Source organism: Cryptomeria japonica, chromosome 11 (genome assembly GCF_030272615.1).
Source record: "Cryptomeria japonica chromosome 11, Sugi_1.0, whole genome shotgun sequence".
Taxonomy (NCBI): domain Eukaryota; kingdom Viridiplantae; phylum Streptophyta; class Pinopsida; order Cupressales; family Cupressaceae; genus Cryptomeria; species Cryptomeria japonica.
This window is the reverse complement of record NC_081415.1, coordinates 431,535,340-431,561,073: the sequence shown is the minus strand read 5'-3', so window position 1 is coordinate 431,561,073 and position 25,734 is coordinate 431,535,340. Positions and strand designations below refer to the sequence as shown.

At 37.7% G+C, this 25,734-nt stretch overlaps 1 protein-coding gene across 2 annotated transcripts in view; it reads right to left on the bottom strand.

Moving 5' to 3' along the window:
- Positions 1-25,232, bottom strand: part of LOC131073663 (O-fucosyltransferase 38) — a 70,317-nt gene extending 45,085 nt beyond the window's left edge. For both annotated transcript variants that reach the window (XM_058010166.2, XM_058010167.2), the window contains exon 1: positions 24,795-25,232. In XM_058010166.2, coding sequence (XP_057866149.1) covers positions 24,795-24,962 — 168 coding nt within the window. In that variant the 5' untranslated portion in view covers positions 24,963-25,232. The remainder of the gene's footprint in view (positions 1-24,794) is intronic.
- Positions 25,233-25,734: the final 502 nt, after the last annotated feature.

Sequence of the window (25,734 nt, the reverse complement as noted above, 5' to 3'; positions counted from 1 at the left end):
AGGAGTAGGGCGAAATTTCATTAAGGCCGAGGAATTCACAATTTTCCATCCCTCCTTGACTACCCCACTTGGCGCCCTTCCCAAGCTTAGGGCGGAATTTGACCATAGCCAAGGAATTCATGATTTTCAAAGTTTTCCATGAGTCGTCCATTTTAGCGCCCTCCCTCATGTCTAGGCGCTATTTCTCCCTATGGAAGAAATTTCATTCCTTGTCCATCTTCCCTGAGCATTCCATTTTGGCACCCTCCTGAGGAGTAGGGTGGATTTTTCCATGTGTGGAGGAATTCATACTTCGTTTGGATTTTCCATCATCCCTTGGATTTGGCGCCTTCATCATAACTTGGGCGGATTTCTATCATTGTCAAGGATTCATCAAATTTCCATGTATTCCAAGGACCCCCCAATTTGGCGCCCTCCACAGTGCTAGGGCACAAATCCACCTAAGACAAGGAATTCATAACTTTTCTATCCTTCCTTGATCACTTCATTTTGGCACCCTTCCAGGTCTTAGGGCGGAAATTTCACCTGAGGAAGGAATTCATCATTTTGTCCATTTTCCATGAGCATACCATTTTGGCGCCCTCCTTCACTATTGGGCGCTATTCTCTATTGGGCGTGGAATTCACTCTTTTCTCACCTTTCCATCTCCACCTGAGTTTGGCGCCTTGGATTCTTCATGGGCGCAATTTGGCATGGCTGAAGGAACTTCACTTGTCTTGGATTCTTCATGGACTTAGATGAATTTTTTGAGCTTTCCCTTTCAGAAATAGATTCCAAACACTTAGCGTTCAGTCTTCAGCATCTTCAAGGATGTTTAGTTTTCAGTGCTTTCCTGTGAAGAACTTGCCAAAAATAGATTTTGCCAAATAGTAAGTGTTTCAAAATGATAGGGTTTGGACAAAATAGGTTAGGAAAGCACTTACTAAAAATAGAAACTTACTAAAATTAGTAAGTTTGATTTTTGGCCAAATGAAGACATTCCGAGACTCTGTAAAATCCCTAAAAAATAGGAATAGAAAGTTGCTCTTTTTTGGCTCAAATTTTACTAGGAGGTTCCTTGAGGGGTTCTGAATCCAATGATATGTTCAGTTTTCCCAAAACCCTAACAAAACCCCTAAAATCTAGGACTAAAGACAAAAACCCTAAAGTTGACAGAACGAGCCCCAGACTTAACCAAATTCGCTCAAACGAAAAGCAGACTTGATCAATTTGACCCCTAAACACTCATAAAGCAGAGAGACTGACAAGACTGTTGTGAAAAGACCCAAAAAACAAAGCCAAAAGACCAGAAGGGCCTAAAAAGTAGGGGGTCCCCATTTGCAATGGGGCGATGTGTGGAAACATCACAACAGATCACTTGTATACCATGCCATTTAAGATTTAGGCCATAGGTAGCACAATGAAGGGGTGTGTTAAGTTTGTCCCATCGTCCATGTATGTTTACTTCTATCAAAGGATATAGAGAAAGATCTCTTGCATCTACTACTTTCTTAACTCTTTCACACATGGAATCTATTTCTTCATCAATTTCTCCCACACATGGCTTGTCTAGACCTGCAAATTTGATCACCTCACTTATGGTTTTAATAAAGTCCACAACAAATTTAACATTGGGTCAAAAATTGTCATCAACCTCAACTACAATAATTGATGTAGATTGTCTCTAGGCTGCCCATGCATCACTAACTACTATGGAACACAAAACTCATTTGACTTCACAAAGATGCTCAAACAGAATAAAATAAGAAGCAAACCATGTATCAACAGGTTTGAGAATTTCCACCTTGGCAAAATTTTGATAAATGGCTTGTGTTTGGCGATAGCGTAACTTATGAACATCTGTATTTTTCTGCCCTTCTCAATGAGATCTAAAATCCACTAAAACTTGCCAATATCCTAGAGTACATTAGTTAATGAATACACACAACATGGTGTCCAAAATATATGCCCGTTATTGCAACAACATGCCTACTGCTTTACAAATAAGAGCAACCTCTAAAAATACTTGGACATGTGATCCCCCCCCCCCTCCTCAATGCCATCACATAACTGGTTATGAAGGAACTTTAAAAAAACTTCTTACCCTCAAAAAATAAGGCTCTTTACTGCATGTACCATGATATGAAGTAGTGAGTGATTTCTAGCATCTATCCACCAATCCATCACAATACTATATCCTTTTGTAAACCACACTCTTTTCATTGGTTCAATTTGTTGCTTTAATGGACATTTTTCTTTATCAATGAGAGTAGTGAGAAGCTTTCCATCGCTAGGAGGTTTATACCTAGCTGGTTAATTATTGATAGCTTGAACCATCTCAACATAAAAAGGTGAGTGAGCAACATTAAACGTTATTCTATTGGCATAAAAGAAGTGTGCAATTGTTGCATCGACCTTTGACTCTCTATTTTGATTTTGAGTTGCAACAATTCTCCCAATTGTTCAACCATAGAGCTCAAATTAGACACTTTCCCATCAGCCCTTTCTTGATTCCTAACAGCACCATATCATTCTATCTTCATTTAGACAAGGATCGACACCATTTCCAAGTATGTTAAGGAAATGAACCCTCACCCTCGTGTAAGTACCTTGCCATGATGTTTCACAAAGCTTATATGTGATGCTAGTTGTTCCACCTCTAAAGTTCGGCCCTAGAACACAATCACAATGCTTCCACAATGGGTACAAGCCTTGTTTTACCCCACCTAACATTCTAAACAAACAAACAAAAAAATATTAATTATAAAACAACAAATTCAATTGATAATTCAAAAATTGAAATAGACTAGTAGTCTAACAGATTGACAATAAATTTGATTGTTTTGAATTTTAATTTTTTTAATGTTTAAATCAAACGATATCTTAAATTTACTGAATTTGATAAATGATATTCATATTTTATTTCAAGACGGATTTGCTTTGTTAAATGAGGCTTTAAAAATTTTAATTGCATTTCAAGCATATATATTATGGATTTGATCTTTATAATTTATAATTTTACAATCGCAACATGCATCAATTATGCCCTATAAATGTAGTTTCAAGTTCGACCTAAATCTAAATTATCTAGTTTAATAACGATTTCAAATTTACTTACCATAATTTAAATTTGTAGATGGAACATTGAATACTTGAAAATCTCAAACCTACCTAGGTCAACATTCACAAGCCTAGTTGCCGGTCATGCACAAAAAATCTTTAAATTTGTCCTATACCTTCTCTTTCATGGTGTCCAAACACTTCCAAACTCATCAAAATATTGAAATATTATCATGCCTTTACTCCTGCATGATGTCACACCTGCTAAAAAATGCTACAAAACCTTCCACAACACGTTTTAAGGTTTTTGGTTCGTATTTTCACTTTTTTATATTTTCCAACATATGAACACAGAGCTTTTTAGGGGTTTTTTTGTTTTTTAAATGCAAAATGGCATGAAACATCGACGGGACATTTTCTATTGTTAGGATAAGGTGACATTAACCTTGCAATTCTAAGCCATTCATATGTCTCCATGTTCTTTGGAAAGTGTTCCCTAGGATGTGTGAGGAAAATATAAAATATTTGTATTTTATGGCTATTTGTAATTGCATTTTCAAGAGATGAACATGAAGAGGTGATAAATATAAATCAAAATGCATAAAATACACTCCTTCCCATGTCCCTAATGAGACATGAAACGTCATGCACAAGGAGATCAAGTTTGGGAGGAGAAAAGGTGTCCATTTGGGGTTCTGAATAGTCACTGCAAGCTTCAGAGCACTAAAAATATGTAAAGACTAAATGACTTTGGGTTTGGCGCCCATCAGGGGTCACTTGAAAAGTCATTTATTTATTTTATTATATCTATTGGCTTTTCATTCTCCAAGGCATAGGTTTTTGTAAGTGGTTTTGGCCCCTTGTTTTGGGAAAACAGCAATGGTTTTTTCTCTCCCATTTGGCTATACAAGGGAACCAAGGCATAGTTGTTTATTCATCAATTGGTCATTGTTTCCAAATAGTTATGGGATCATTTGGATAAGTGTAGTGAAAAGTATTATTGTGGTGTTCTCTCTTTTGAAAAATAATAATATACTTGCCCTTGTTCTCTATTGGAGTTTTTCCCCGAAAGGGTTTCTCGATGTAAATCTGGTGTCTCTTTTGGTATGGTTGTTTTTATATTTATGTTGAATGGTGCAATCACATGTTCATTTCAGATTTAGTTTCAGATTTGGTAATCTTTTTAGATTTGTAATCACATAAGAAAGTTAATATTGCAAGCTTTCTTCACCTTGTTTTTCAACATTTGGTATCAGAGCTAACGATTCCGCTGAGAGGGGGATGCCTTTCTCTTTAAGTGTTGAAGGTTTTTTGTTGCAGTGGGAGCTTTTGTTGTATGGTTTTGCAGATTTGAGAAGAGGATTGAAAACCATGGCTCCTACTTCTCACACAAATATTGAGAATTTCAATGGCATTGGCTACGAGATGTAGAAACTGAAAATGGAAGACCTTTTGGAGGAAAGAGATCAATGGTTGCCAGTTTCACATGAAAAGAAACTAGAGGACTCTACTTTGGATGATGATGCTTGGAAGAAATTGGACAAGAAGGCACGAGGAACCATTCAATTGTGTCCAATTTCATCCTCTTAATTGTCTCTACAAAAGACACCGCAAACAAGTTGTGGAAGAGGATTGGTGACATTTATCAATCTAAAAGTTTGTTTAATAAGTTATATCTCAAAAGAAGGTTATATTCTTTGAAAATGAAAGAGGGTGAATTTATTACAGATCATTTGAATGCTTTTAATCTGATTATAGTTTGCATCGATAGATGTTAAATTAGACGATGAAGATAAATGTATCTTATTTCTTTGCTCTTTGCCCAAATCTTGGGAAAATTTGATTGTTTCTATTAGCAATGGTAGCACAGAGCCAAAGATACACAACTTGATTGCCATACTTCTTTCAGAAGCGGTGAGAAGAAAGCCTGTGAATGTTGGCTCCCAAGATGCCTTGCATGTGCGAGGAAGGTCCAAAGAAAAAGGACCTAAAGGGGATAAAAAGAGGGAGAAATTTAAAGGATGATTGAAGACCCCTGGAAAGAGAAAAGTGTTGGAATTGTCGAAAAAGAGGGCATGTGAAGGAATATAGAGTTAAGAAAAAGAATGTTGATTCCTCCACAAAAAAGTCCTCCGATGATGATTTTGATGCTTTTTTTTATTTCTACTAATACTATTAGTGATGATGCTTGGCTTATTGATTCAGGTGCCTCCTACCACTACTCTTCACATGGAGTGGTTTTCCTCTTACAAAGCATATGATGGGGGAGAAGTTTCCCTTGGTGACAACAATACAAAGAAGGTTGTTGGTAAAGGAAAGGTAAAATAATGTTTCAATGATGGAAGAGTAAAAACCATTGATAATCTTTTCCATATTCTAGGACGTGCGAGAAATCTTCTTCCTGTATCCAAGGTGAATGATTTTGAAGTGAATGTTTCACTGATTCTATTTTGTTTAGGCTTAATGCCTCTACTTTTTTTTAACTCTGCCAATGTAACTAGCAATGAAAACACATGTATGATGTGGCACCAAAAATTGGGTCACATTGGTGAAAAAGGTCTTAGGACCATTTTAAATAAAAAGTTGGTTGATGATCTTTTTGATTATTTTATTCGCAAAAATGATTTCTATGAGCATTGTGTGTTTCGTAAGCAAAATAGATCATAATTACCTAAAGGAATCTATAAGGAAAAGAGATCATTAGAGATTATTCATTCGGATGTGTGTGGTCCAATGGACGTTGTTTCTTTGGGTAAATCTTGATATTATGTTTTCTTCATTGATGATTTCTCAAAATACGCTTGGATTCATTTTATGCATTCTAAATCTAAAGTTTTCACTAAGTTTAAGGAGTTTTAGGCCTAAGTGGAAAAGCAATCACATAACAAGATTAAAGTATTGAAGACAGACAATGGGAGTGAATATTGTTCAAGGGAATTTGATGAGTTCTATAAGCATGCAGGTATTGTTTGACTGAAGACTACTCCTTACACTCCCCAACAAAATGGGGTAGCAAAAAGAATGAACCGGACCATAATGGAAAGAGCTAGGAGCATGTTGAGTGGTGCTAAGCTTGATAGATGCTTTTGGGCATAAGCTCTTGGTATTGCTTGTTATTTGATTAATAGATCTCCTTGTTCAATTCTTACTAACAAAACTCCTTATGAAGTGTGTACAAGTAGAAAGTCGTCAATTGCACACTTAAGGGACTTTAGTTATGAGGCTTTTGTTCATGTTGTAAAAACCCAACAGGCTCTAACTGCTAACATTGTCAATATTTGTTTTTGGTTTTGTAGATTTGTAATTTTCGGGGGGGGTATTTTTGATGAGGGGTTTTTGCATAAAAACAATGCATACAACAAGAAACAAACTTCTGAAATTCGAAACTAATTATATTTTGATAATAGACGACATTCTTTATTCATTCTTCTTCAATACACAACACAAGATTGTTTACGTCAAGATAACATACCATTTTATTTATAAAACCTCTTTGAAACCCTTGCTGGCCAAAAAAAGCAACAGGAAGAAGGCTCTGTAACTCCACCTTCCTGCTATGAAATTCCCAAATGATGATGTCGTATTGTCCTCCAACCCTTGGCACCTCCTTTGATTTTTAATAATTTTTCTGAAGCTCTTAACCCCAAAATCGTACCATACGAAGGTGTAAGGGTACGGCTGGTAGTGAACAGCCAAAATGCAATAAGTACAACCCTCTACAATCAACAATTAAATATTTTATTCAGTCAATGCAATCCGCTCAAAAATCCATCCTTCAACCTGACAAGAAATTCTGAATTTTATTCCTCCAATCAGCCCAATAATGACTCCTGAATGAAGCCAACTCCACAAGCAATATCAGGTGAGTATTTCACACCCTTGAATGCTGCTACAATGAAGATGCTACGCTCTCCAATGCTGACAAGCTCAAAACTTTGCAGAAACCCTTGGTTTCTCACAAACCCCAATGCTCCAGAGAAGAAATTATCAAATCACCAACAACATAATGAAGTTTGATTTCTCCAACAAAGACTTATATTCCCTCGAGAAGTATGATTTCCCCAAAAAGCATTTTAAATAACATTTAAAATGTTATTTCATTTCAAACTTAGGAAATCTTTTAATAATTCATTAAATTTGGCATTTATAATTAATTGCTCAAATGGCCCCCTTCCGATGATGAATTGACCCTCAACATTAAGTCACTTAAGTTAAATTATATTATAACTTTATAATATAAGCTCATAACCATTAATGTTTATTTTAGCCAAATAAACATTAATATCTCCTTTATTACTCAACATTTTTGCACGCCATCTGAACTGGGAGCTGACATGAGGGAACTGCATATGACCATACCCCCTTACTAAAAATAGCAAGCGTCCATCTCTAACGTCACTAACTTAATAGTAAGTACTGCATACGATGTCCTATAGACCTCAAACGAACACCAATCCTGCATAGCTCTAACCATTGGAGAAGCTGCATTTCTCAAGGGACCCTCTATCCAACCTCATTAGCCTACGAGGGTCTATGATAGACCAATCTACACAACTGGCTGATGTCAACTAGAAGGGGACATCACAGTCTGCCGTCCCTGAAATTGCTTGTCCTCAAGCAATCTCAACTCTGGATGTTGTAATATATCCTCACTCTCCCAAGTAGCATCCTCAACCAGCAAGTCCTTCCATTTGATCAGATATTCCTTGATGACCCGTCTCCTCAACTGTCTCTCCCTAACATCCAGGATAGACTTGGGTACTAAAACCAATTTCCCCTCATCATCCAAGGGTGGTAGAACTACAGAAGGTACCACCCAATGTCCCAACGCCTTTTTGAGGCGAGACACATGGAAAACATTATGCACTCTGTTGTCTGTCTGTAACTCAAGCTCATAAGCCACATCACCAACTCATCTGATAATCCTGAAAGGACCATAGTATCGTGGCTTAAGCTTCTCTGCTCCACTCTTTCTGAGAGTGGACTAACAGTAGGGTTGTAGCATCAAATACACCATAGCTCCTACCTTAAATGAATGCTCAGTCCTCTTCTGGTCTACATACTACTTCTGCTGATTTTGTGCCTTAGCGATATTCTCTTTGAGAGCCTTTACAATGTACTAGCTCTCCTGAAACAAATCACCAGCACTAGGCACTCTACTGTCACTCAACAGTAAATCTAGAAAAGTGGGCGCCTCATACCCATACAAAGATAGAAACGGTGTCATCTGAATAGACATGTGGTGAGTGGTATTATAACAATACTCACAAAGGTAAATCCACTTCACCCGAGCCTTCTGCTGCCCTGCAATATAGTTTATGAGGTATCCCTCCACCCATTTATTCACTATCTTCGTTTGCCCATCTGTCTGCGGGTGGTAGTTGGTGCTCGAGGTAAGCTTGGTCCCACACAATCTGAATAACTCCTGCCAGAAGTGGCTCATGAACCAACTACCTCTATCACTGACAATATTCTGAGGCAACCCATGTAGCCTGAATACCTCTCGAAAGAACAACTCTACTACCTGTGTAGTTGTGTATGTAAGGGTGATAGGGAAAAAGTGGACATATTTTGTCAGCCAATCAACAACTACATATATACAATCCCTCCCTTGGGCTTTTGGCAAGCCCGTGATGAAATCTATAGATAAGCATTCCCACTTCCTGTCAGGAATAGGAAGTGGCTGAAGTAGCCCTGCAGGGTAAGTGTGCTCCTGTTTATTCTGTTAGCAGACAAGACACTCTCGGACATATCTAAGAACATCTGCCTTGAGCCCTTTCCACGTAAAGCGCTCATGTACCTGCCTGTATGTTTTGAAATACCTCGGATGTCCTGCCATCGGCTCATCATGAAAGAACCTCATTACCCTTCTCTTCATCTCAGATCCCGAGGTCAAATTAATTCTACCTTTGTAAATGATCAACTTATTTACAACTGTATACTTGATGTCTTGTATAGACCCCTCAACAATTCTTGTAGCCCAAGTGTCTTTGGGATACTCTGCCATAATCATATGCTACCAATCCTCTGAAATCTAGACCATAGAGCTCAAATGTGGACGGCGAGATAACGCATCAGCAGCTACATTTTGAGTCCCTTTGACATAAGAGATGTCAAAGTCATATGCCTGTAATTTACTCACCCACTTCTGTTGGCGATCATTCAGATCTCACTGTCCTAGGAAATGCCTCAGACTGTTATGATCAATTTTAATACAAAATTTGTTGCCCACAAGATACTGTCTGAACTTGGCCAATGCATGCATAATGGCCAACATATCCTTATTGTATATGTTGTAACTCCTCTCTGGTCCTCTAAGTTTCCTGCTCTCATAAGCAATCGGGTGCTTATCCTATAAGCACAGCACCAATTCCCTCACCAGAAGCATCACACTGAAGCTCAAATGGCTTCGTGAAATCAAGAAGAGCAAGAACGGGGCATGTAGTCATCAACTCCTTGAACCTGATAAAACACTCTTGTGCCTCAGGAGTCCACAAAAACGCACCTTTTTTCATCAAGTTTGTCAAAGGTGCATCGTGACGTAAATAACCACTAACAAACCGGTGATAGAAGCCACATAGACCCAAGAATCCACGTAGCTGAGTAAGGTTCCTAGGAGTAGGCCAATCAACAATAGCACGGATCTTCTCAGGATCCATCTGCACACCCTCTGCACTGATAATATGGCCCGAGTATGGTAGCTCTGTCATTCCCAAATAACACTTGGATTCCTTGGCATACAAGGACTCCTTCTCCAAAATCCCCAAGACTGTATCCAAGTGTGCCAAATGCTCCTCCCATGATTTGCTATAAACCAAGATATCATCAAAGAAGACTAGTACAAATTTCCTCAACTAAGGTTGGAAGACCCTATTCATAGTGGACTGAAAAGTAGTTGGTGAATTGTTTAGCCCAAATGGCATAACCACAAACTCATAGTGCCCACAATGACATCTAAATGTTGTCTTCTCTATATCCTGCTCCCTAACACGGATCTGGTGATAGTTTGATCTCAAATCTATCTTTGAGAAATAACACGCACCATGCAACTCATCAATCAACTCATCTATCCGCAGTATGGGGTACCTATTTTTGATGGTCCTCTTATTCAAGACCCTGTAATCAATGCACATCCACAAGGTACCATCTTTTTTCTTCACAAGAACAACTGAGGAAACAAAAGGTGACTTACTCAGCCTGATATGTCCCATATCGAGCAGCTCCTGGATGGTTTTCTCAATTTCATCCTTCAATCGCTTTGGGTGTCGGTAAGGGGTGATCATCACAAGTTTGGCTCCCTCCTCAAGCTCTATAATATGCTCTATGCCTCTGTCAGGTGGTCTACCAGGTGGAATGTCATTGAAAACCTTTCGATGTTTAACCCTCAACTCCTGGACATCTGGATGATACTCTGTTTTCTGCTGCCCCTGCTGTGTAGGCATCAACATACACTCAATCGACCACTCCATCGTGTCATGCCGCAAGAGTCTCTCCATCCTCCTGAGTGTAATCATCCTGAAGCTATTGTCTTTGATGGCTTTCAGTACATGTGTCTTCCCATCCACAGTGAAAGACATCTCCATCTCATGTAAGTCAAGTGTGAACTTGCCTATCTCATGTAGCCACCGCATACCCAACACCAAATCAGTTTTGAAATCATAGTTGTTCACACAAAATGGAAGTCCAGTAATCATCCTGTTACACTTAAGAGTGTAACCATCTGCAACTCTAACCTAAATGCCCTCAAACTCCTCGGTTCGGATGCCACGTCTCTCCACAAGCCTGGCATCGATGAAGTTATGTGTGGCACCTATATCTAACAAAGTAATCACCTTCTGACCAACCAATACACCACGCATTCTGAAAGAGCCTTCTTGTTGAATACTGGTAAGGAGTGCTTCCTTAAGTTTGTCCTCTTCATGAACATCCATTTTCTCAAGTTTTTCAGACTCTTTTGCATCATTTTCACCCTCTGATTCTTCCTGGTCAACTTGCTGGTCTGAATTTTCAGATTTTGAGTCTTCATAATAAGCCCACATAACTCTATTTGCTTTTCCTTTTGGCCTTAAGGGAAAATCATGGTTAGCATCATAGGGTCCTTTGCAGTAGAAAAATAATTTATTCTTCCTTAAATCATTTAATGTCTCCCTATCCAAAGGTGCAGCTGCTGATTTCCCTTTTTGATCTTTGTTATAATCTGATTTTTCTTTGTTCTTAGAGAAAGATTTGTTATCTTTGAAAGAAGAGGATCCTTGATGAAAACTTGCTTTGTGACGCTGCAAGTTCCATGCTCCTTGCTTTCTTTATGGTTGTTTGGAGTGTAGGTCAATCAAAAGCCTTAACCCAACCCTTCAAAGGTTCCAAAAGTCCTTCAACAAACAACACTACCAACCGCTGATTTGAAATGTTGGTAACCAAACAAGATAACTTCTAAAACTCTCCAATGTATGCCTCCAAACTCCCCACCTGTCTAAGTTGTGCAAGGTCCCTGAAATAGGATTTTGGATCCTTTTTATCAAACCTTTCCACCAACAAATCAGCAAACTCCTAGCAGGTGGTGATCTCATCATGCTGTAAGGTAATCAACACATTGTGCCACCACTCGTGAGCAACTCCATCAAGATGCAATGTAGCAAATTTTATTGCATCTCCCTTTATCATAGGCCTCAGAGTGAAGTAGGTGTCCAGCTTATGTATCCATGGCCGTGTTGTGACTGTACCACTCGCATCAAAGAAAGGTAAAGTGAGCTTGCTAGTAGCAAACTCCAAATCCCTGTGCTGATTTTTGGGCCTTCTGTCTTGCCTAACTCTGGCAGCCTCTCTCTTTTGCCTCATATATTGATCAAAGTTCATATGTTCTCTGACACCAAGAGGTAGCAAACTCCACTCATCATGCACCGTCATAACATTATCTACAAACTCAGCCTCCCCATCTCCTCTTCCTTCTTCTTCTTCTAGTCCATCTCTCAAGGTGGTGGATCTTGTAGGCCGATCAATAGTGCGGGTAGCTGCACGATGTGCTCTAGGAGTCCCTACTGCAGTCCTATTATCTTCAAGTTCAAGATTTTGCCTTCTCCTTTTATTTGCCTGATCCAAGTTCTGCCTTTGGGGATTAGCCAGTTGTTGAATGGCTGTTGTAAGTTGTTAAAGTGCATCAGCTATTCATTGTTGTCCATCCTGTAACCCCCACATGGTTGCCCTTACTTCTGCACCCTCATCACGTGGTGGACTATTCTCTCTTCTGTCACCCGTGGTGTCCTGTTGGTTATCAAAATTTTGTTCCTTGTTCAACAATGTCTTTCTGCGTGTATAATATCTCTGAGGACTAATTTCCAATGGCTGCATACGAAATCTTTAACCCTCCAGGATGGCAGGATCAAAGCTCTTTTACCAATGTATGAAAGCAACAAGCTCTAACTGCTGACATTGTCAATATTTGTTTTTGGTTTTGTAGATTTGTAATTTTCGGGGGGGGGGTTTTTTGATGAGCAGTTTTTGCATAAAAACAATACATACAACGAGAAAGAAACTTCTAAAATTCGAAACTAATTATATTTTGATAATAGATGACATTCTTTATTCATTCTTCTTCAATACACAGCACAAGATTGTTTACATCAAGATAACATACCATTTTATTGATAAAACCTCTTTGAAACCCTTGTTGGCCGAAAAAAGCAACAAGAAGAAGGCTCTGTAACTCCACCTTCTAGCTATGAAATTCCCAAATGATGATGCCTTATTGTCCTCCAACCCTTGGCACCTCCTCCTTTGATTTTTAATATTTTTTTCTAAAGCTCTTAACCCCAAAATCGTACCATATGAAGGTGTAAGGGTACGGCTGGTAGTGAACAGCCAAAATGCAATAAGTACAACCCTCTACAATCAACAATTAAATCTTTTATTCAGTCAATGCAATCTGCTCAAAAATCCATCCTTAATCTGACAAGAAATTCTGAATTTTATTCCTCCAATCAGCCCAATAATGACTCCTGAATGAAGCCAACTCCACAAGCAATATCAAGTGAGTATTTCACACCCTTGAATGCTGCTACAATGAAGATGCTACGCTCTCCAATGCCGACAAGCTCAGAACTTTGCAGAAACCCTTGGTTTCTCACAAGCAATATCAAGCAATAATGACTCCTGAATGAAGCCAACTCCACAAGCAATATCAAGTGAGTATTTCACACCCTTGAATGCTGCTACAATGAAGATGCTACGCTCTCCAATGCCGACAAGCTCAGAACTTTGCAGAAACCCTTGGTTTCTCACAAACCTCAATGCTCCAAAGAAGAAATTATCAAATCAACAACAACATAATGAAGTTCGATTTCTCCAACAAAGACTTATATTCCCTCGAGAAGTATGATTTCCCCAAAAAGCATTTTAAATAACATTTAAAATGTTATTTCATTTCAAACTTAGGAAATCTTTTAATAATTCATAAGTTTGGCATTTATAATTAATTGCTCAAATGGCCCCCTTCCGATGATGAATTGACCCTCAACGTTAAGTCACTTAAGTTAAATTATATTATAACTTTATAATATAAGCTCATAACCATTAATGTTTATTATAGCCAAATAAACATTAATATCTCCTTTATTACTCAACATTTTTGCACGTCGTCTGAACTAGGAGCTAACATGAGGGAACTGCATATGACCATACCCCCTTACTAAAAATAGCAGGGGTCCATCTCTAACATCACTAACTTACTATAAATAGTAAGTACTGCATATGGAGTCCTGTAGACCTCAAACGAACACCAATCCTGCATAGCTCTAACCACTGAAGAAGTTGCATTCCTCAAGGGACCCTCTATCCAACCTCATTAGCCTACGAGGGTCTATGATAGGCCAATCTACACAGCTGACTGATGTCAACTAGAAGGGGACATCACACATGTGCCTCAGGAGAAGCAATCTAAACTGGATCCAAAAGCTAAAAAATGCATATTCATTGCTTATAGTGAGAATGTAAAAGGTTATAAGCTTTGGAATCCTCTAACCCAAAAAATGATTATTTCTAAAGATGTTATTTTTAGGGAGTTTAGAACTTACTTGGGTGTAGAACACCCAAAGGAGAAGACAAAGATAGTGCACTTTGAAACAAAAATTGAAAAGCAAGAAGATGCACATGTGGAAGAACAAATAGATGGATTTGAGGATGGAGAAGAAGAGGATTCAAAGAGTTTAGATGATGTGTAAGATGAACATACAGAGGAAGACGAACAATTTGAGCCCATTACTCCTACCTTGAGTACGTCTACAAGGCAACAAAATCCAATTGATAGGTATAGCTCACTAGATTTTCGTTGTATATTTGCTTTATTAAGTACTGACAATGAGCCTAGATCTTTCAAGAAGGTTGTCTCTTCGGAGGAAAGTGAGTCTTGGATGTCGGCCATGCAGGAGGAGATGATGGCCTTAAACAGTTGTGACACCTGGGATCTTGTAAGTTTGCCTAAAGGAAAGAAGCCCATTGGATGCAAGTGGGTATTTAAAAAGAAGTTTGGACTAGACAGACAGTTAGAGTGGTACAAGGCCAGACTAGTGGCCAAGGGCTACTCCTAGAGAGAGGGATTTGATTTTGGTGAAATTTTCTCTCTTGTTGCAAAATTAACTTCTATTAGATTCCTAGCGCCTATTGCTACTGCCTATGATTTTGTAATAGGACAAATGGATATTAAAACAACTACTTTCTTGAATGGGAATCTTGAGGAAGAGATTTATATGCAACAGCCTGACAATTTTGTTGTGAAAGGGAAAGAACAAATGGTTTGTAGGTTAAAGAGATCTTTGTATGGTTTGAAATAGTCACCCAAGATGCGATACCAGAAGTTTGATACTTTTGTATTGAAGTTGGGTTATAAGAGGAGTGGGGAAGATCATTGTGTTTATATTAAGGTTATTGATATTAAATGCTAATCATTGTCTTGTATGTTGACAACATGTTTATGGGTAACAACAGGTGATGATTAGAGAACTCAAGGCTCAACTTCCTGGCACATTTGATATGAAAGACTTGGGGGCTGCAAAAAATATTCTTGAGATGGAGATTAGCAAAGAACGGGCTCACAAAAAGCTTTGGTTAAGCCAGAGTAAGCATGTTGATACTATTTTGTAGAGGTTTAATATGTATGATTGTAAGCCAGTTAGTATTCCTTTTCCAGTTCGTACTGAGTTGAGTTTAGACATGTGTCAGAGTTATGATGATGATTGTGTGAATATGTCTAAGGTTCCTTGTGCTAATGTCATTGGGAGTTTGATGTATGCAATGGTTTGCACTAGACCAGATATAGCCCAAGCAGTGGGAGTTTTGAGCAAGTTTATGTCTAATCCTGGTAAAGAGCATTGAACTTTTGTTAAGCGGGTGTTTAGATATTTGTGAGGTACTTCTGATTACTATTTGGTTTATCATGGTATTGATGATGTGCCTAAATCATTGGACATACAGGGATTCTTATGTATCAATATGTATAATATTGTACAATAGTAGTAAACCAATAAAATGCAATTGTTTCTAAATGGATCGAAGACCACGTAAGAAATTACAACAATCAAAATGGAAAGAAAACACAATAGTTGAATGCATTAAAAATAGATTTCGCCATTGCTAACTTATATAAACATGCCATCTTGTAAAATGTTCAAAGTGTGCATAAGAAAAATAGAAATGAATTGCATAAACTAGAAATCATAGCAAGATGCAAGCAATGTGTGTACAATCCAATTGAGCAAGGAAGAGTAGTGAGCTAGGGATGGTCCATTTGTGGATTGTTTAGCGAGTCGAAGAATAAGAACAAAGGCAAAAAACTTGTTGACCCAATTCTTGTGGATGCTCAACATAAACCACGCCTTAAATACAAGAAATACCTGTTCAAATCAATGGAGGTAGATCTAGATGGCACTTTCTCTAATATACTAGCCCACATCATGTACTTGAAGGATGTATGTAAATATATCCATACAACAATGAAAGAGATTGATCACACCACAATTGAGCCTGTTAGAATTTAGGATCTTAGGATACTAATCATTATAAACAAAATATAAAATAAATGAAATGAGAATCATGCATGCATAAATATACACATTACACAAGATATACATGGGGGAAACCCTTTCAAGTAAAAAAACTCATAAAACATCATTTTATCAGAACACTTACAAAATATAGTCTATCATAAATAGGCTAAAACTAGGGATACTTCTCCTTACTTCCACATGGCCCATAATACCTTATATGCATAGTGATATAACTGACTATAAAATCTCCAGATTCACAAACCTCTCAAATAAGAGAAAACCTCCTTAATATAGGAGGAAGGGTGGCTTCACTAGTCACACCTTTTCAATAACCCCCATTCATAATAATTAATAATCTAATAGTTATTAAATTATAATTATTTCAAAAGGGATATACTTAATAAAGCATATAATATATAAGGTTTTACAACCTTATATTAGAACAATATATAAATGTTATAAGGGTATGACCCCTAATAACATTAAGTCCTAACAAAGCCACTTCAAAGATCACTCTTGAAGGAAGGTAAACAAGAGTATTTGTCACAATACAATCAATTAGAGAAGTTTAAGCTAGACATATGAAAGGATTTCCTTGGTTTTGCATGGAGGGTTGGATATAATCATTTTTAGCCACATCCGTTGTGATTATACGTACCTCAAACCATCCCATTACATCACAAAGGAGGCTATCCATGTGGTCACAGGTGAGCATGAACTTCCTTCTAAAAAGAACACAAGCAATAACATCACAGAGTTAATGTGAGCTACATTAGATGAAAAAAATCTTGTGATAGAAGAAATCACAGACCCCACAAGAAGATATGCAACAATGGGCATTGCATACAAAATCTACTACACAATTATGGAGGGCTCTACAATTTACATGTCAATACTTACTGCATATAAATGATAGTACAAGGGAAGGAGTTCAACTTGTACGAGGCCCTATTATAACAACTCTAGGAGAACATCACTTGAACAAACGAAAGTGACTGGTGACAATTTAGGTATGGATCTCTTATCATTTGTCTAGCATTATATTTTATGGAGAAAATATATAAATTCTTAAGGTGTGCACACAAATATTCCGGTTGTAGCTTAAATCAATGCACATGTTGATCATTTTAAAAATGCTACATCATACAATGAGGTGTATGGGGATTCTTTAAGGATTTCTACGATCAAAATGCAAAACAGAGACTGCATTCCATACACCATGGTCCAAAACTATGTAAATGATATTACCTTTGTTTGGGATTAAGACCATGTCGGCATGGAAACAATATAGCCACACATATCCTTGGTACCACAGTTACCATATGAGGTAGATGATGTGCTCGCAGACACTAATGCAAAGTACTCTTGGCCCTACTAAAGGATCCCAATGCAAAAAGCTTTGGCACCTACAAAGAGTTCAATGACAAGCAACAAAAGCAACAAGCAGCAAAACATCTAGACAAGAAAAAGCAGAAGCTACATCAAAAATAGGGTATTGCAATAGACCCAAAACTGCTAACAATTATAGAGGTCTTTGATTCTCCAATCTCAACGGAAACAATCAATCACATGTGTGGCAATCTGAGCATCTCAAATCAGAATCCTCAAGATTTGATATTAGAGATTCTAAAACACGAGGCCCTAGGGAAAGAAGAACTAGAAAGGAGATCACTAAAGATCTAGGTTGCCATTTCAAGTCGGGTTCGAAGAACCGATTCGCCAGTACGGCAAAATTTTGAAATGGGGTTTCGTTTCATTAAGCATGAATTAAGAGTAGAATGTCACATAATATCAGATAAACAACAAAAACATCATAAACTTGTAATCATACCATCATGATCATACCATCATAGCATCATATACTTCAAGTTCAACATCAAAATATTAAAATGATAATATCATGTTCAAGTATCATTGTTTCAAAATTCAAATTGCAACAATTGGAACTTTATACTAAGTTTAAGCCATCTAATGGATTCTTCTTCTTCTTTTTCTTCTTCTTCATCTTCAATGGCATTAATTGATTCACAAATACTGCCAAGGCCAATGGGATCAGTTGCACCAATAACATTCTCACTATCCAAGTCCTCCAATGTAGCAACTGCAAGCTAAGAAGTGGAAGCATCCAAGTCCATATGCTCTGCATTCATATCCCACATCTTTGACTACCCTTCTTTGTATTCATTCTACTTGTGTGAAAGGAGATGCAAGTTCTCCTCTCTTTTTGATTGCAACCTATTGCGCTTTACTAAGTGGATGAAAGAATATGTGCTCCAATTTCTTTCTGATGCAAATGAACTAGCAACCTATGAAGACAAGACAAAGTTAAAACTAAATTATTAAAGTTATCAAATTACTAGCAATCTATGAAGACAAAGTAAATTAAAATTATATATAAAACTTGTGATATAATTTTGATTGCGAGGGGCTACAGCAATTGGAATCGTTGGCCATGGAGGTACCACCAACTATGAGCATCCTTCTTAAATCAATGATGAAGAGCGTCAATACTTAGGCCTCTTGCATTCACAAACTCTATGAACTCATCTGAAATCAAATCTTGCATATCATCATTAGGAAAGAGTCTAAGGATGTTGCCTTGTACCCATCAGACACTTCTAAGTCTCTATATGGTGGAAGCCTTCCCAACATATCAAGATATTGTTTGCTATAATATTTTGGTGTCAATGCATAGGCAAGAAGATGTAGAGGAGTGGTCATCTTGATTCCATCGTTCAACAACAATTGCTTGCAATTGTTTGAAGAAGGTCTCCTTAGGGTCTTGCTCTTTGTCATTTATGATTTTTTTCATCTTCTCAAGCAGTGAGTCGATGCCATCATACACCTCTCCAATGCAAGGCCTATCCATGTCAGTTTAGCGAAACAAGCCCATAATGGGCTTGGTGAAGGGAAGGAGATACTCCACATTTTCCCACCATGAATCATCCAATATCCTTAGCCTAATTTTTGCTGCCCTCTCAATGCTGCTTTGCTTTCATATAGACCAATTATTGCTGATCGCCATATTGCAAAGTGTCGCTTTCACTTTCACAAGTTGTCTCAAGACAATTAAGTTAAATGCAAAACGGGTCTCAGCAACCTATAATAGAAATTACAGAAAAAAAAAACCAAATAAATAGAGACAAACATGTAAAAAGAATACACATTGGCATTACACAATCAAATTATGAAAATCAAAAAGTAAAATACTAATTTTAATTTTTTTTAATTAAATTACTACTTCAAGTTCATTTACCTTCAATAGCTCCAAATTTGAAAATAATCTAAAAATTCCTTCAGACATGTGGAAGGTTTGTGATGAACATATGGATGTCCTCAGCCTTTGCATTCACCTCTTTGATCCACCTAATTTTATTCCCAATCTTTTGTAGCATAAGATTGAATGAGTGGACCGCACAAGGAGTCCAAAAGATAGGTTGATATCGCTCTTCAACCAACAAACCAGCAGCTCTACAATTTTTTGCATTGTCTGTTATGACTTGAACAACGTTTTTAGGTCCCACTATCTCAATGGAAGAGATGAGAATATCAGCAATAAATTGCCTATCTTTTACTTGCCCCTCACAATCCACGGATTTCAAAAACATTGCCCCATTAGAGGACACCGCTATGACATTGATCAAGGGATAGTTTCTTGAATCTTTCCACCCATCTGAAACAATGGATACCCCTATCTCAATCCACGAATCCCTTATGGACTTCAAAGCATCCTTAACCCCCTTGACCTCTCTTTCCAACAAGGTGTTGTGTATCTTCTCATAACTGGGCCCTTATACCCTTTTGGAGTTTCATTGACACTTCTCAACATCTTCTTCCAATATGGGGAGCGAACAACACTAGAAGGCAACCCATTTGCATATATGCATCTTGCTATATCTTGGTAAGCAATATCCCAACTCTCATTTTGAAATGAAGTTTCCAAAGGTCCATTTCTTTTGCATGGAATGGGTGCTTGAGTTTCAGTGTCAGGCTCAATTGCAGTAGTATAAAAGGGGTGGTCTTCTATCACAATATTCAAAGATGGGGGTTGCATTCCCTTTGATTTTTTTTAATGGGCATGTTTTTTCTACGTGCTTCTCTCTCTTTTGCTTCTTCATGCTCCATGATATATTTTAAGACTGTGTCATTTGGTATAGGAGCATTTTTTTTCCAGGGCATTTCTTGACTCGCTTCCAGGTATTCCACACAAATGGCCTGCCACCCGAAAATATGAACTATTCCTCTCTTTATCACAACCCCGACATTTCCAATAGAATCCCCCACCTCCTGGAAGGGGTCTTATAATATCAACATACTTCCACAAAGGAGTATCAAAATTTGGTTGTTGTTGATTATTGCCTATGGAGGAAAAGGTAGATGCCATTGTAGTTCCTATGGCAAGAAATTTTATACACATTCAAAATAAAAAACAAGATAATGGAAAAAAAGAAAAAGGTAGATCTTTTGGACAATTATGAATTAAAGAGAAATGAAAAAATTTAAAAAACTTAAACAAAAATAAAAATAAAATGAAAAAAACTTACCTCTTTCACTCAATAGAAGTTTGCAAAGGAGTAGGAATGAAGCACAAATACTTGATCAAGCTTCACAAATCAATCTTCCAACTCCCTCTAACTCAACCAAACTTTTGCTCAACCAACTATTTGCTCCAGCTCAAGAGAAAACAATGTATTTGCACAGCAAATGAAGCATAAAACCCAACATAAGTCATTTTAAAACCACTTTTTAGGGTTGTAGATGTCAATTTTTTATTGAATTCGCAAAAAAAATTGTGTTTGCCAGCACTTTTCCGGCCGAGTTCACGCATGGTCCATCAAAATTCACCCAAGTCCGCCCAGGTTCAAACCTGGTCCATCTGGTTCAAACCGGCCACCGTGATCATGGACCCTGTCCAAACCCACAGGCAGACTGGCCCCAAACCTGGACCTAGTTTGAACCGGACTGGTACCAAGGGGCCAGGGGACCGTACTAGACATCCTAGCTAAAGATTATTACAAGAATAAAATTGGCCACTACATCACCACGACAAGGAAGACAAGTATCACCAATGAGGAAGGCCACAGAAGCACTTTTGCAAATGAGCAATGAAGAAAAAGAAAGGGGAACTATTGCAATCAAAGAAAAAACAAAATGCAAAAAGGCAATACAATCAAGTTGTGGCAAAACAAGAAGATAAGGAAAGAGAAAAAATCAACAGGAAAAAACAAAAGACTTCAAAGGAGACACCACCAAATAGAGATAACCTCACAAGGCTCAAAACAAAGCAAGAGAAGAAAAATAGTGGATGCAAATAGGCTGTACAGATCACAATTCACTCATGGGCTACCTTTGAACACATCACAGATGTATCCATTGATAAGTAAGGAGAATAAGCAAGTAGTTGAGAAAGCAATGATAAACTACATATCTGGTACCCCACACACAATGACAAAAATTATCGAAGGCGTCACAGATGACCTAGTTACAGTAATAAAATAAAAAAGGGAAAAGGCAGTGTAATTAGAAGAGAATTTGAGAAAGGAGTTCCTCAAAGAAATTGCTGTAAATCTCTCTCCAGAGAGAAGAGCCAAGCTAACCCAATCACAAACAATGGAACTCAGGTCAATATAGAGAGTGAACAATCTCCTATCCTAGGCTGAGGAAGCAAAAGAATGGTAAAACAAGAAACAATACAAAGAGCTTTTAACATATTATTGGAAGAAGAAAAAGAACAGGTAGAAGGCCAACAGGAGACCTCACAGAATACTGTAGGGGATGAAGAGACCTTGAAAGACATACAAGGAGAACAATCATGCAGAGAAGAGTCGGTGCCAAGCATAAAGGCAAATCAATGAGCAGTGAAGCAGCGACCCCACCAAAATGGATTTTGATCTCCCCACCTTCTCCAATGAACCCCATGCAAACAATTAAGGAATTTTTGGCACAGTAAAAGCAGATAGAATTGATGATTGCATTAGCACTACTTCTCCTCTCTACTTTTGGATCTTGGTTCAACGTCTCACAAATCCCTCCTCTTCAGAAATTTCAACTCGCAGATATATTACATACAACTGCAAGAGAGGGCATTTTGAAGCAGCACGTGGACATTGTAGATAATATTGAATACTCCATCACCACCATTAACACACAAGTACTCCATATTAGCAGAGACACCTCAGCTCCATTGGCCCAGCAAATAAGACAACTAACAGATGGGATGCTGAATGAAGTTCAAAATCAAAAAAAGGCCATCATGTAGAAACTATTAACAGAAGTAGAGAAGCGATAAATTGAAGAAATAAGGAGGAAATGTATCGCCACACATACCAGACTAGAGGTTGAGGTGTGGAACATGCAAACTACTACAAATAATATTAACATACTCTACCAGTTTTGCCTTGGATGGCTGGCCTTCACCAAAGCCTTAAAAATTCAAACAGAGAATATAGGGAATCAAATCATGCAAACATCTACCACATATGATGCAATGTGGGATTTAGATGGGAATGTTCAGCTACAACTTAAACCCTTCATTACAAATATCAGCAAGAAAGATTGCAAGCACAAATAAAACAATTGAGAGATGTGATCAGTTTGCAATTGGCGCATGTGATGGCATATTGACAGAGGCTATGAAAGTAACAAATTCTATTCAAATCCCAGCAGATATTGCAGAAGTAGAGACTACTCTACTTACCATGAATAAATCCAGTTACTGCAGCAAGCAACACAGCAATGGGGCAACACCTGTGTGTAGTTAAAGGGAATCTACAAAAATGTTACCATAAGAAGGAGCCATCACCATTTTGGCCTTTGCAATAATATGTTTTGCAGGATTTGACTTCATACTCCATGATTTCTTGTCTTTTTGGTGGACAGGGCTAGGATATTCTGAGAATTTGACTACTCTCTTGGCCTTTGATACTTCTTCTGTACTTCTGTAGGAGAATTTATATATATATCTTGCTGTAACTAAAGCTATTCTAGGCCTTGCCTTTGGGGATTGTTATAGCACTGTGATGTGTATTTTAACCTTAAGCAGCAACTAGAGCTAGTGTAACTCTCTTGACTGGATTGTACTGAACAATGACGGCACATTGTTGTTCCTTGTCATTGACTCGGTCTACCATGATTGGATAATGCTGAGCTCTTTTGTAGCCCTCTGAAAGTTTTCTTAAGGACTTTCATAGCAAAATACATGTTCTACAATACTTGGTTGTTTCATGAAGTTCATTAATGATCTGATCTAACTTAGAAGTTATAATTCTACTGAAACATGCTAACCATGGTAGCTAGATGGCTCTGATGTGAACTTGCAGTCATCCTTCTAGTACACCAATTTATGTGAATGTGCTTAAAGTCAATTGGTAATGAATGAAGAGATAAGGGGTTCCCTGGGTCATGTTCCTATGACTCATTCTGTACTTCTGTTATATAATACCTGGTTACCCTGACTGATTGTTGTAGGCTTGGAATCAGGTCTCTTGACTCTACTTTGATTCCTACTAAGAACTAGGATCGCTCGGCATATAAAGAGATCATGAACCATGTTTATAGATTGATAGTAAAGCTATAAAAGCATTTAATAATTTCTACCTTATAATGTACTTGCAAAAGATTTATGAATGTTTTAGTTATTATGGTGCATATGCTCCTGATTCTTGTACATTGCTAGATTGGTAAAAAGATTGATAATAAAGCTATGAAAGCATTTAAAGATTTCTACCTTATGATTACTTGCAACGGATATACGACTGCTTTAGTTATTATGGTGTGTATGCTCCTGATTATTGCACGCTGCTTGTGGATTATAGTGAATGGTGAAATGCGAACTCTACATGCTTTCATTTTTCTATAGTGATATCTTAGGGTCAAAGAGTATATTTTCAAGGTTAGTATATGCATTAGGCGTTTTCTTTCAACTTCATTATTTAAACGGGCAATCAACTCTCGAAATGGAATTGTCATTCTATAACCAGTTAATCTCCTTGAATCTTAAGTTGTCTTGTTGTAACACGTAGAGGGCCAATGCGATCATCGAGGCCCAATGGTCCAAGTACACGGGGAGAACTGAAAAACAATGACAGCCTCTCTACAGATCCGATCTCACGTTGTTATAACTGCCCAGGCCAATCAGAAAGATTTATATGCTACACCCAACAAAAGGACCATTCATTCCATTGCAAGAAAAGCAAAAATCCGGAAGATCAAAGTACTGAATTTCCTTAGCGGCGCTAAAAAATTCCTGAGGAAGAAATTAAAAATAAATAGCATCAAACACGACGTTTCCCTCCCATAAATGAATACGTATGCATCTTAAATCTCAGGACAGTCATAGGTATAGTCAAAATAACTCCGTTAAAAATAACGTTTTGGATATAAAGAAGGCAAACATGTAAAAATAACCAACCAATTGAAATACACAAATAATAATAAATCTCTAGCAGACAGTTGGAATGTGGTCTAGCAGTATGGTGGAACACTTGTAAGCAAAAGTTCAGAACTGTTTGGGCGCACCCCTAACTGCTGTGCAGATTGGTGTAAAATATCAGAGGAGTTGACTGTACATAATGGGTATTGAGTACAGTTCAAACCCCATAAAATATCATCTTCGATTAAACAAAGTGAAAAAAATATTTACAAGTGATCATTTACTGTTTGACTTGCGAGTTGCGATTATCAAAAGATATGCGTTCTAAGCCCGAAAATGCTGTAACTTACCACATTATGCTCCGTGGCACTGATGTGATTAGTCTGAAGATCATATGTTGGTGAGCGTCCAAAAGACAATATGAAGAGCAAAATAGCAAGTGCCACTGAAAAATAACTACTCGCAGCCAGGCAAAAGATGCAACATCCTGTGCTGGGAAATCTATTTTGCATTGCCATTGTCCACCTTAGCCAATTTACATGCACAGAGGCCTCTGTAAACCATTTTAGTTATGAAAGAAATTTATGTTTGCTATTTTATTGCTGGAGAAAATTTTTAAGTAATGATGTTAGGTCGTTCCTCCACTTCATATTATAATTCATCTGCTAAAAGCTGAGTCAGGGCTTCATGGACCTTTCTGGACAGACATTTTTGAAGGGCCTTGCTAAGTTTTTTCATACCCGCCATACTTCTTGGGCCGTTACATTTAATTTGCGCACATGACAAAGCCACGATTTTTAACAAGGCACTACCTAAGTACTATTTTTTTTTTACAACAAAGCCGGGCTCTAAAATGGTCAAACCGTATGTTATTGATATGTTAGTCAATTATAGCACATGATAGCACATGTTTGCAAAATCTATGGTGTAAAATGTGCGACTAGTTTACGTATTATGCATATAGTATTGCCATTTTGGAGCCAAAATAGTTGGGTCCCAAAGCAACATCTTTAAGAGAGAATGAAACACTAGTCTTAAAAAGAGAAGATTTGAACTTCTACAAGTAAGCTATAATGGAAAAATAGCTTAATTTAGGTTAATTAAACAAATATAAAAATAACATTTAAAAAATGGCAGGTGCGAGCAACAAACCGTAGGGCTGCGAAAATGGCGACAAGGAGGAGAATGCGAGGTTCAGAATCGGCAGAGAAATACAAACCATAGACGTTTCTGAAGAAATTGAGGTGGATTTAGAATATTTGAAGGATCTCAGAATAATTTGCAGATTCA